This window comes from Nannobrachium achirus (assembly GCF_963921795.1).
Source record: "Nannobrachium achirus genome assembly, chromosome: 7".
NCBI lineage: Eukaryota > Metazoa > Chordata > Actinopteri > Myctophiformes > Myctophidae > Nannobrachium > Nannobrachium achirus.
In genome coordinates, this window is record NC_137816.1 from 17,356,925 (window position 1) to 17,369,501 (window position 12,577).

General features: G+C 44.2%; 1 protein-coding gene across 1 annotated transcript in view; it reads left to right on the forward strand.

Moving 5' to 3' along the window:
• chs1 (chitin synthase 1) overlaps window positions 1–12,577 on the forward strand; it is a gene marked incomplete at its 5' end in the record, with an annotated part of 36,350 nt that overhangs the window by 15,240 nt on the left and 8,533 nt on the right. Inside the window, 18 exons of the mRNA XM_080730077.1 lie at window positions 82–157; window positions 959–1,074; window positions 1,607–1,781; window positions 2,183–2,297; window positions 2,458–2,554; window positions 2,918–3,039; window positions 3,134–3,229; window positions 4,128–4,292; window positions 4,468–4,615; window positions 7,998–8,063; window positions 8,347–8,522; window positions 9,079–9,137; window positions 9,720–9,920; window positions 10,295–10,463; window positions 10,700–10,815; window positions 10,943–11,122; window positions 11,907–12,011; window positions 12,287–12,401. Of these exons, the coding sequence (XP_080586203.1) occupies window positions 82–157; window positions 959–1,074; window positions 1,607–1,781; window positions 2,183–2,297; window positions 2,458–2,554; window positions 2,918–3,039; window positions 3,134–3,229; window positions 4,128–4,292; window positions 4,468–4,615; window positions 7,998–8,063; window positions 8,347–8,522; window positions 9,079–9,137; window positions 9,720–9,920; window positions 10,295–10,463; window positions 10,700–10,815; window positions 10,943–11,122; window positions 11,907–12,011; window positions 12,287–12,401 (2,297 nt within the window). The remainder of the gene's footprint in view (window positions 1–81; window positions 158–958; window positions 1,075–1,606; window positions 1,782–2,182; window positions 2,298–2,457; window positions 2,555–2,917; window positions 3,040–3,133; window positions 3,230–4,127; window positions 4,293–4,467; window positions 4,616–7,997; window positions 8,064–8,346; window positions 8,523–9,078; window positions 9,138–9,719; window positions 9,921–10,294; window positions 10,464–10,699; window positions 10,816–10,942; window positions 11,123–11,906; window positions 12,012–12,286; window positions 12,402–12,577) is intronic.

A 12,577-nucleotide genomic window follows, 5' to 3' on the forward strand; every position in this document is an offset into this window, starting at 1 on the left:
TCAGTCTTATTCTCTCTTTCTCTCTCTCTCTCTCTTTCTCTCTCTCTCTCTCTCTCTCTCTCTCTCTCTCTCTCTCTGCAGGAGGTTTTGTCAGAGTTAGATGGATTCAGGGACTTTGTGTTTGTCATCACTAGCGTTTTACGGATACTGGTGATAGGTAAGCATGTCACTTTGTCATATCATCATGTTCATCCTCAATACTGTACCGTTGCGAAAAATAAATAAACGTTTGAATTACAAACAAACTTCAAACATACTTTAAGACATTGTGCCGTGCTTTCTTCCCTCCTATACAACATAATCATCAGGTGTTATGATTACATGGAGATCGATTTTTTTCTTTTTCGAAAAGTGTACAGAAAGTGTTAAAATTATGTTTTTATGTGGCCACACCCACCTGTTCATTAAGTATACCTGGTTTTGAGGTGGGTGGTGACCCAGCTGAAGTTAGCCACACCCACAGACGTTGCTGGATGGTCAAAAGGGGGGGAGGGGGTGATTTTATAATGTCATTATGTTGGTGTATTATGAGCCTTTTGACTCAGAGGCTTTCAGCTTTCAGGAAGTAAAAATACACAGGGAAGACATATTTGCATATGGGTTGAGTAATGTTAACTCCATAGACACATACAAAACAGGGAAAAAAACTATGGCACCACCTCTTTAATGATCAAATGAAACTAATAAGAACTGTCAAGATCATACATATAATCTAGACCGCAAAAATCATATTCCAATTCACCTGCTGTGAATATTTTTCACAAATAGTGAATGGAATTGTATTTAAATGTATAAATTATACTGTAAACCTTGCCTTAGAAATACTTAGTCATAAAGTATGCTTGCATGTTTTCCCTTTACCCTCCCCCGTCAGTTAGGTATGGTATGGTTTTATGATTCCATTCTCTTCTATTCAACATTACACTGTGCTTACCATCATGTCCTATTGCATTAATAGGAGCAGTGTACCTGCTCTATCATGCTGTGATCCAGGACACTATCGTCTGGTCTGACTTCAACCTGCAGGGTGATGGGGAACTGCTGGAGATAGGACTGGGCCTGTTCTTCTTACAGGTAGGTGGCTGAGTATAGGGAGAAGACAGACAGACAGACAGACAGACAGACAGACAGACAGACAGACAGACAGACAGACAGACAGACAGACAGACAGACAGACAGACAGACAGACAGACAGGGTTTACACTGGAATGTTTATGTTTTTGATTTAATTGATGTGTCCCATGTGAGAGGGGTCAAGACATTGTCCAGACACGAAAATACAGTAAATATTAATTAATTAATTAATCAATTAATTAATTAATTCATTCATTCATTCATTCATTCAACAGACAGACAAACATATAGATAAAAAGGCTGACTGACAGACTGACTGATCGACCGACCGACCGACCGACCGACCGACCGACCGACCGACCGACCGACCGACCGACCGATTGATTGATTGATTGATTGATTGATTGATTGATTGATTGATTGATTGATTGATTGATCGAACGAACGAACGAACAAACGATTGATCTGTCGATTGATTGATTGATTGATTGATTGATTGATTGATTGATTGATTGATATTCCTTCATCTCAGGCATTCTGCTCAGCAGCATGTCATTGGTTTGGAGTGGTGGCCTGTAAGATCCATTCAGTCAGGATGAGTTTTGCTCTGCCAGTAACCAGCACTGGGCCTACAACGCTGCTGGTGGGGCTTGTTCTCTTCATAACCCAAGCTAAACAACTGGATACAAAGTACGCAAACAACATGGGTGAGTATGATCTATTCATTTGAAAGTCACGTTTATTTTGGAGCGGTGCTATAACCGCTCCTACATCTGGCTTGTATGTATGTACCATACGTCCGTATGTCCGTCCCGCAAAGCTGGGCATTGGCCAAGCTACGCAGGATGTTCAATGGAATAAACTCATAAAAGGCTCCGCTCACTTCACACTGGGTGGGATTTATTTATTTATGCTTTACTTTAATTAATTAATTGTGTTTACCTCTTTAATTTAGAAAATGTATTTGCATAGATGCCACTCTAACATAAAACACTAACACTAATCAACATGATCTTGTGGTTGGAATCTCATCATCATTATATCATCCTCATCATCAATTGTTGTTATTATTATTAATATATTAATATTATTATTATCATGTTTCCAGTTTCCATTCCAATTCAAGAGTTTTGTGACAACCTGGTCTATATCAGTCATAAGAACACCACTCCAGTGGTTGTGTTAGAGATTGCCAGGAGCATCTGTCGAACCTCTCTAAACAGGTTTGTGAGCGTTTGTCCTTGCATATGCGTGCTAAATCATCCATGGTGGTACAGCTACAGCATACAATTGTTGTTGTGTGTGCATGGGGCAGTGAGTTATTTGGTGTTTGTTTCACAAATAAAATGTACTGATGTATTGATAAATGCATTCAATACATAGCTCCTATCTACAGTGGCCTTTTTCCTTGTTGGCCCTGGAGGGAGTGTGTATGTGGTTGGGCTTCGTCACATGTACCTACTACGTCTGGAAGATCAAGGTATACATACACACGCACGCGAACGCACACACGCACGCACGCACGCACGCACGCACGCACGCACGCACGCACGCACGCACGCACGCACGCACGCACGCACGCACGCACACACACACACACACACACACACACACACACACACACACACACACACACACACACACACAGACACACAGACACACACACGCAACTCTATCAATTATGGAAGAGTGTACTGCTGGTGCCTACAGTAGGTCACAGATCAACAACCCATGAATCAAGGAAGCATGTTACTATCATCGATTTCGGTGAGACTATGTTGGGTCTACTGGTGATTACTATTAGACACACAGAATTACAAGTATGTTTCTGCACATCTCTCAGGTCCAACGTATAGAGAGAACCTCTCAGCTGTTTGTTCGCCGCCTCTATGAGTCATCGTTCATCGACCTGTCCCTGCTTCTCAACACTAAGATGAAAGTGGTCCGTGCCCGTAACCAGGAGAGGTGGGCCTTCACTATTAGTAATTCGTTTTCACGTTGATTTCACATTTAACTAGAATGCATGTAGACTTTGGAATAACTCTCCTCTCCTCTCCAGCCACGATGACATAGAGAACTGTGTCATCTATCTATGTGCCACAATGTGGCACGAGACCTATGACGAGATGCTAAAGATCCTCACGTCCATGTTCAGGTTGGCACTACTAGACAACTAGACATCGATCTGCTCGCTATGGGGCTGTTAAGTATGACATCATTTTGTAGGCAGAGGAGAATTTCTGCCCCCAGTTTCCGTGAATCTTTTTACTATTTTTACTATTTACACATTTTTCTTCTCTTTGTTGTTGAAAGGAAAGTGTTAGAATTATACTTTAGTCGTTATTTTTTAGTCGTTGTTTTTTGAAATAGCGAGGGACAGAAAATGCTCTGGGGGCAGATTCTCCTCTGCCTACAAAATGATGTCACGGCTTAAAAGCCCCATACAGACACAAGGGCAGGCGGCGTCACAAGGGGTAGGAAAGTGGGACTGAGTTACTGGGGCCCAAGGTGGAGGGGGCCCTAATAACTTTATCTATTGAAAAATAGCAGATATACAAGCTCACAGCGCGGCACTCGCGAGCTTGTAGATCTGCTATTTTTGAAAAGTTGTGAAAATGTGTGAAAATCTTTGAATATATGTATTTTTTGAGCGAACATTTCTAACTCCAATTTTGCTTCTGGGGGTCCCTGGAACTAAATATTTTGAGATCGGGGGCCGTGGCCAAATACATATCATCTTGGGGGTCCTTGACAGGTTTCTTGCACACATTTTCACGATTTTTCAAAAATAGCAGATATACAAGCTCGCAGAGCGGCACTCGGTGCCGCGCTGTGAGCTTGTATATCTGCTATTTTTCAACAGTTAACATTCATGGGGGGCCCGCAGTGAATCCTTGTACCCAGGGCCCAGAATTTGGTGTGACGCCCCTGCACAAGGGACTGTGTCTAATCCTGATAAACTGACATCGCAACAGAACATGAGACATGTCTCCAATGATCACAGGCGTCCTTAATTTTTCTTACGTGAAAATACCTCAATTTCCTTGTCTCAGGCTGGACCGGTACCGAGGCGATCCCAAGGAGGAACATAAAGACTGTTTTGACTTTGAGTGTCACATTTACGTGGACGATTCCTTCATGAAGGACAAGGCGTCAGGAAAAAGACTGGTGAACGACTATGTTAATGACTTGATCCACGTCATCATAGAGGTTTACAGGTGAGATTTTCTGCCTGGCTCTGCACATTTATGTACTGTATGTGTGTATGCAGATGTGTGCATGCATGTACGCTGCATGTGTGCGTGTGTCCCTTGGTATTTGTATATACATCCACTCATCCACTCATCCACTCATCCATCTATCTATTCATCAATCCATTACTCATCCATCCAGAGTGTTTACCAACAAAGAACCAGATGATGTGTCGATCATTGAGACCCCCTACGGAGGCAGGCTGATGTGCATAATGCCAGAGGGCAACATGCTGTACATTCACCTCAAAGACAAAGCCCTCATCAGGAACAAGAAGCGGTGGTCCCAGGTACATTATGTTGGCTGGCTGCAACAGCATCCTACTGAAGTGCAATGGAGCTTTGGACAAGGCAATTCTCTTGAATGCTGCCTTCAGTTATGGCATGGAAAGAGGTTCATTAATCCTTTTATAACTCTGTGAGTGTAGTGTACATTTGTACTCTCTCAGTGTTACTGTATATAAACACTGAGGATTTAGCATTGTAGCAGTAGAGTATATGACTATAAGTTCATTTGCAAAAACAGATAAAAGCCATTTTGGAAAAAAATTAGATGACTATTGTAAATAACAGTTAAGTTAGAGTTTTATTAGAATATAAAATACATTTTGTTGTTAAGGCAGATATATCCCATTCTAAACGCCCTCAAAGATCAGGTTTTGTAGCAAAAACAGACAAGTGACATAGCTCTTTGTTTGCAGAAACAGATAAATCCATTGGGCAGCGTGTTTAGACCATGTGATCCAAGATGGTGCCCCATTATGCACCAAACTTGTCTCAAACATTGTTCAGGGGTCTGCCATGAGGATAGTCAAACCAGGGGCCATGTGTGGCCCCCAGGGGCCATGTGTGGCCCCCAGGTGCCTCTGGGTGCCACAGGCGCACTGTTGCCCCGTTTTGCACCAAACTTCTCTCAAAGACTGTTCCAGGGGTCTGTCATGAAGATAGTCACACCAGGGGCCATGTGTGGCTCCGAGGGGGCATGTGTGGCCCCCAGGGGCCTCTGGGTGCCATAGGCGCACTGTTGCCCCATTATGCACACTGTTGCCACCATTATGCACCAAAAGAGTCTCAAACACTGTTCAGGGGTCTGCCATGAGGATAGTCACACCAGGGGCCATGTGTGGCTCCCAGGGGCCATGTGTGGCCCCCAGGGGCCTCTGGGTGCCATAGGCACACTGTTGCCTCATTATGCACCAAACTTGTCTCAAACACTGTTCCAGGGGTCTGCCATGAAGATAGTCACACCAGGGACCATGTGTGGCTCCCAGGGGCCATGTGTGGCCCCCAGGGGCCTCTGGGTGCCATAGGCGCACTGTTGCCCCATTATGTGCACTGTTGCCCCATTATGCACCAAATGTGTCTCAAACACTGTTCAGGGGTCTGCCATGAGGAAAGTCACACCAGGGGTCATGTGTGGCCCCCAGGTGCCTCTGGGTGCCACAGGCGCACTGTTGCCCCGTTTTGCACCAAACTTCTCTCAAAGACTGTTCCAGGGGTCTGTCATGAAGATAGTCACACCAGGGGCCATGTGTGGCTCCGAGGGGGCATGTGTGGCCCCCAGGGGCCTCTGGGTGCCATAGGCGCACTGTTGCCCCATTATGCACACTGTTGCCACCATTATGCACCAAAGGTGTCTCAAACACTGTTCAGGGGTCTGCCATGAGGATAGTCACACCAGGGGCCATGTGTGGCTCCCAGGGGCCATGTGTGGCCCCCAGGGGCCTCTGGGTGCCATAGGCGCACTGTTGCCCCATTATGTGCACTGTTGCCCCATTATGCACCAAATGTGTCTCAAACACTGTTCAGGGGTCTGCCATGAGGAAAGTCACACCAGGGGCCATGTGTGGCTCCCAGGGGCCATGTGTGGCCCCCAGGGGCCTCTGGGTGCCATAGGCGCACTGTTGCCCAATTATGCACACTGTTGCCCCATTATGCACACTGTTGCCCCATTATGCACCAAAAGTGTCTCAAACACTGTCCAGGGGTCTGCCATGAGGAAAGTCACGCCAGGGGCCATGTGTGGCTCTCAGGGGCCATGTGTGGCCCCCATGGGCCTCTGGGTGCCATAGACGCACTGTTGCCCCATTATGCACCAACATTTTCTCAAACAATGTTCAGGGGTCTACCATGTGGCCCCATGTGGCGTGTGGCTCCCAGTGGCCCCTGATATACAGGGGCCCCTGATGAGGCCTGTGAGGTGGCCCCTGGTGTGACTATTGTCATGGTAGACCCATGGACAGTGTTTGTGCCATATTTGGTGCAGATCAGAGCAGCAGTGCGCCTTTGGCACCTGGGGACCCCAGGGGCCACTGATATGGCACACTGGGGCCCCTGGTTTAGCCCTTTGTGTGACTATTGTCATGGCAGACCCTTAAACAGTGTTCATGCTAAGTTTGATGCAGATTGGAGCAATGGTGTGCCTTTGGCACCCCGGGGCCCCCGGGGGCCCCTGATATGGTACACTGGGGCCCCTGGTTTAGCCCTTTGTGTGACTATTGTCATGGCAGACCCTTAAACAGTGTTCATGCTAAGTTTGATGCAGATTGGAGCAATGGTGTGACTTTGGCACCCTGGGGCCCCCGGGGGCCCTTGATATGGTACACTGGGGCCCCTGGTGTGGCCTGTGAGGTGGCCCCTGGTGTGACTATTGTCATGGTAGACCCCTGAACAGTGGTTGTGCCAAGTTTGGTGCAGATTGGAGCAACGGTGCACCTTTAGCACCCCAGGGGCCCCTGAGTTGTCCCCTATTGTGCCCCCTGGTGGCTACATGTGGCCCCTATAAAAGTACAGACTACTTAAGTATGTTGTCAAAACTTTGTTTTTGCTCTCCTGTAAAATTCTGGAAATCCTTTTTGCGTCCTCGATATGGCAAAATTCAATGGTGAAACATCAATTGTGGAGTTATCTGTTTTTGATAAAAAATGACTGTTGGAGTTATCTGTTTTTGCCAAAAAAATAAGTTTAAATTAAAAGAAAAACTATTTTCTAATAAAGTTACATTTTTTATGATACATCTATTTTGTTAAGTCATTTTTACTTAGTCAAATCCACCCAACTTCAGTTTGATTGATATTACTTTGAGTGCACAATAAAAAAACTGGATTTGTGAACATTTATAAAAACGGAGTTATCTGTTTTTGCAAATGAACTCTTCGTATGTTGTTTGCACCAGAAGGTTTTGCAAACCATGCCACCTGTCGCTATGGGTTTTGTCCTCACTGGACAACAAGGCATGACTTGTGGCCGGGAGCTGGTATTTGAGGAGAGCAGCCGATGGTCTCTCGCATCAACTTGTGCGCTGTCTGAGTTGGCAGGTCATGGCTGACGGAATACGTTATCAAATTGCAGAGGGCTACATACAGTATCTAGCTACACAATGTAAACTGACTGACTACAAGCGGGCACGTGCCACTTCCACCCAGCCAAAGCGAGGACACTGCAGCCAATTAAAATGATTTTTGCAACCTTTTGTGGTGTAGCGTACACGCTCAGTGTGCCTGTTAAGCATGAAGAAGACCAAGGCTGAAAAAGAGCGGAAACTCAATTTTACTCAACTCAAAGTTACAAAGAAAGGACATAAATTAATGTGTCCTGACTCCTGAAGTGAGTTTTATCTCCACTTGAATAATCCTGTATAAATTATCCTGTATGTTATGTGTGTGTATGCAGATCATGTACCTGTACTATCTTCTGGGCTACAAGGGCTATATTGTCAAGAACCCCCAGAAAATCCAAGTAAGGCCATTTATGTGCGTCTGTGCGTGCGTGCGTGCGTGCGTGCGTGCGCGCGTGTGTGTGTGTGTGCGCGCTTTTGCTTGATGGTACAGGTTTGAATAGTTCTATATTCTAAGCACAAAATACACAATATTGTAGTACCACATCCTATTCCCTATTTCTAAGTCTGATTATCATTTGTTAGTAATTTTGTGCATGTATGCATCTGCTCATGAAAGGTCATGCATTATGTGTGTAGCCTATATAAACAACTAGTCATGAGTGTTTTGTATGTTCTGCACAGCGCCAGAATAATCCATGCAGAGCCAGTTTGATCTCTCTGGACGGAGAGAGTTTCCTGTTGCCTCAGTACGACAACGATGCCAAGAGGAAATACATCTCAGACGAGAACACCTACATCATGGCTTTGGATGGAGACACCGACTTCCAGCCCAAAGCATTGATCCTGCTAGTAGACAGGTTAGTTAGCCAACCAACTATTGACCATCTGGGTTGAGTGAACTGCCATCCGCCCCACAATATGTAATTATTTAACTGATTGACTGATTAACTGCAATTGTTGCAGTTAATTAGGTCAGAACCATCTTAGCCAACAAGAGACACTCTCTCTCCCATAGCTTTGACCTTGTTGATAGGTAGGTTAGCCAGTTTGTTTAGTTCTGATTAGATTGTCAGAAAGTAAACCTCAGCTCATCATTTTATTCCAATTATTAGAGCAGTGATTAGCAACACTGGCCCTCAGGGATGCTAGTTGATATTGCTTGTAACCCTAAACCTAATCCTAACGTTGGTAGGACTAATCGGACGTCGGACTATTGAGATTTTCCCAATGTATGCATTGTTACACCCAGCCTTGTTCCTGATATCTAGTATTAAAACTACTCCAGGTGAAACACTGACTTAAAAAAGGATTTACCTTTATTACTTTCATTTTGTTAAAGTCTGCTATTGCATTACTGAGTTAGTAATTCAGTGTGTCAGAAATAAAACACAGAAAATGTTTTTTGATTGACAGGTTGAGGATGTATGACAATGTGGGAGCAGCCTGTGGTAGAATACACCCAACTGGCATGGGTGAGTACAAATGTCCTACCTAAAAATCTACCGACCAAGATACGAACCAAGAAGCCTAAAACCTACATACCGGTACTTACCATCATAAGGCCATAATACCTACCTGTCTACCAACCTACCTCTACACCTACTGTATACTGTACTGCCAGCCTACAGTATATACCATACCTACTTAACCACCTGGCTACTTCCTAAAATCTATTTACCTACTTTACCTTATCTGCCCTCCTACCAAACTTACCAACATATCGCCATTGTCGGGCAGAAACCTTGTATCTCCAAGTTTCAGATGTGTACATTTATTCGTAAAGTAAAGCACCGCTTCATCATACAAGACTGTCGCACCAAACTAGTGAAAATAGCAGATCTAAAAGCACACAACACCTCACAACGCGAGACGTTGTGTGCTTGTAGATCATCTATTTTCACTAGTTTAGATCATTTCTAAAATGGTAAATGCAAAACGAACGGTTTTGGACATCCAAGGTTTCCATCCAACAACAACGATATACTGTAGTAGCCTACAGTATGTACAGTATGTACCACCCAACCCACCTGCCTACCTATGTTCCTATAACCCAGGTCCCATGGTGTGGTACCAGAAGTTTGAGTATGCAGTAGGCCACTGGCTCCAGAAGACATCAGAGCATGTGTTTGGCTCTGTGCTGTGCAGTCCAGGCTGCTTCAGCTTGTTCAGAGGCTCGGCCTTGATGGATGACAATGTGATGAAGAGATACACCACAACCGCAACCAGGGCCTCTGAATATGTCCAGTATGACCAGGGTTGGTAATATGAACACGCACACAAAATCAATAATGCTATGATTAAAACAAAGGCTCTTGAATGTGAGTTGTACAATACAGATGGGTATTGGGTAACGTGGCGCATTAGCACACTCACACACTCACACAGACACAGTGTTGGATACACTCACAACCTATCCTTAACTCCCATTCCCTATTGGTCTCTTTCATTTGCTTTATCTTTTGTTTTTGTACTTCTCATCTCTTTTGCTCACTTATCCAATGAGATCTCTCTCTCTCTCTCTCTCTCTCTCTCTCTCTCTCTCTCTCTCTCTCTCTCTCTCTCTCTCTCTCTCTCTCTCTCTCTCTCTCTGTCTCTCTCTGTCTCTCACACTCTCTCTATCTCTCCATAGGCGAAGACCGCTGGCTGTGTACACTGTTACTCATGCAAGGGTGGCGGGTGGAGTACAACGCTGCATCAGACGCATACACCAACTCTCCGCAGGAGTTCAAAGAGTTTTACAACCAGAGAAGGCGCTGGGGGCCTTCTACACTGGCTAACACACTGGATCTGCTGCACAGGTCAATAGGACCACTTCATGCTTTTTGTTGTTATGTGTCCCAACTCCCAAGCATATCTCGGCCACCGTCCGACCAACCAACTTCAAACTTGCGTGTCAAATCTGTGTGCTTGTGTGCGAGGGTCCCCGATTGGCCAAACCAACCCATCAGCTTCACTGATTGCTCAGGGACACTTCAACACATATACGTTATTTGTTTTAGACTATCATGGTGGTTGTGATTTGTATGTATTCCAGTGGTGCGGAGACTGTGAAGAGGAACGACTCCATCTCCAGGCTGTATATCTTCTACCAGATGTTCACCGTGGGTTCTTCTATCCTGGGACCCGCCTCTGTGACGCTAATGATAGCAGGTACATACCGGTAGCTCTCTGCTATGAAACATCAGCCATTAGTTCATGGTGGTCATTGTCTGCTCTGCTATGTGTCCTTAAATATTATCTGTTGTCCCTATACTCTATGTCCTTCCTTCCCTCTCAGGTGCATTCCAGTTTGTTTTTAAGCTAGCTGGTACCATCTCCATCCTCATCTCATGCATTCCTCCCGTGTTCTACATCATCATCTGCTTTGTGTGCAAGGCCAACACCCAGATAACCATCGCGGCCATTATGAGTGTTCTCTATGCATTCCTCATGACTGCATCATTCTTCTCCATCATCGGTGGGTAAACAGACATTCTGTTTTTTGTTTGTTTTTGCTTGATTATCAGCATCCCCCTCCCTCCAATCATTGTTGGCATGGTACCTAATAAATAATGTATACTAGCCTACAGCCCCTTGGTGTGAAGCAGACAGACGCTTGTTGACGCCCATTTGTGATGTAAATCGCATCACAGGACAAAGCTGCCTACAGGCCAAAATTTGGGGAAATATTTTAAACATTTGGGGATTATGAGAAGTAGAGACACATTTGAAGGTGATAAAGTTGATGTTGGGCAAGGTACATGCGTTATTGATTTTTGTATTATGTTTTTTAGACAATTGATCAACTGCTGAACGTGGAGTTACAGATGGAAACACACACAAACACACAAACACACAAACACACGGGGCGATTCTAATTAAGGTTGTGGGATTTTTGTGATCACATTTTATAGCCTTATTTTTATTTATTTTTGTCAGGACGACCATAATACAGTCAAAATATATTGTTATTCAATGTGTATGTCTAGTGTATTGTATAATCCAGGACCATAAGCCTGACCCACCATGCTTCTCCATCAATTCCAACCCACCACACTGTGTGGTTAGAAATGATAGCAAGACATAATTTAGTAATATATGGAGTGCAAAAAAACTAATCTAAAATTCTCAAGAATAAGAAGCTATTTTCTTCTTCTTTTGTAAAGGGCTTAAGTTGTTAACAGTAAAACATCAGGTACATAAATAATACCAATTATGCCTGCTAACAGAGACAATTTTTGTATTCATGTTTTACTTCCCAGGTGACATGGTGATGCAGGGAACCTTTCTCACCCCCACCGGAATCTTCTTGATTTCCATGACCGTCATGTATTTGGTGACAGCAATTCTGCATCCTGAAGAGTTTGGTATGGTGATAAGATGTATAATTTATGTCATATGCTATGATATGATATGTCTTATATAATATTATACAAATGATTAAATATTAATCACTTGAATCCTAGCATCCCTAGTCTGGGGAGAACGTTCACCGAAAATAGCCAATCTACAAGCTCACAACGTATTGCATTCGAATGAACAAATACACAATGTAATATTTTCCTAGATACAGTATGTTCAAGTAAGGCATGATCTGGTGTCATTAAGTATTAACATCATGCTACTGTATGTTGTCCCACAGGAATGATCATCTACGGGCTGATGTACTTCATATGTATTCCCAGTGGGTACCTGCTGCTGACCATCTACTCTCTGGTGAACATGCACGTCGTGTCCTGGGGCACTAGGGAGTCCAAGTAAGATTATAAAACACAGCTATTATAGTATAGCATTACAATTGTTGTCACTTGAGGTTATTGGAAGTACCGTACATTGAGGTTAATAGTGCATTTTGCATATAGTGGGCTGTATTTTAGGAAATTCAGTAATGTTTGATATGATCAATGTGAAGTACCGAGTGTTCAATGGTCAA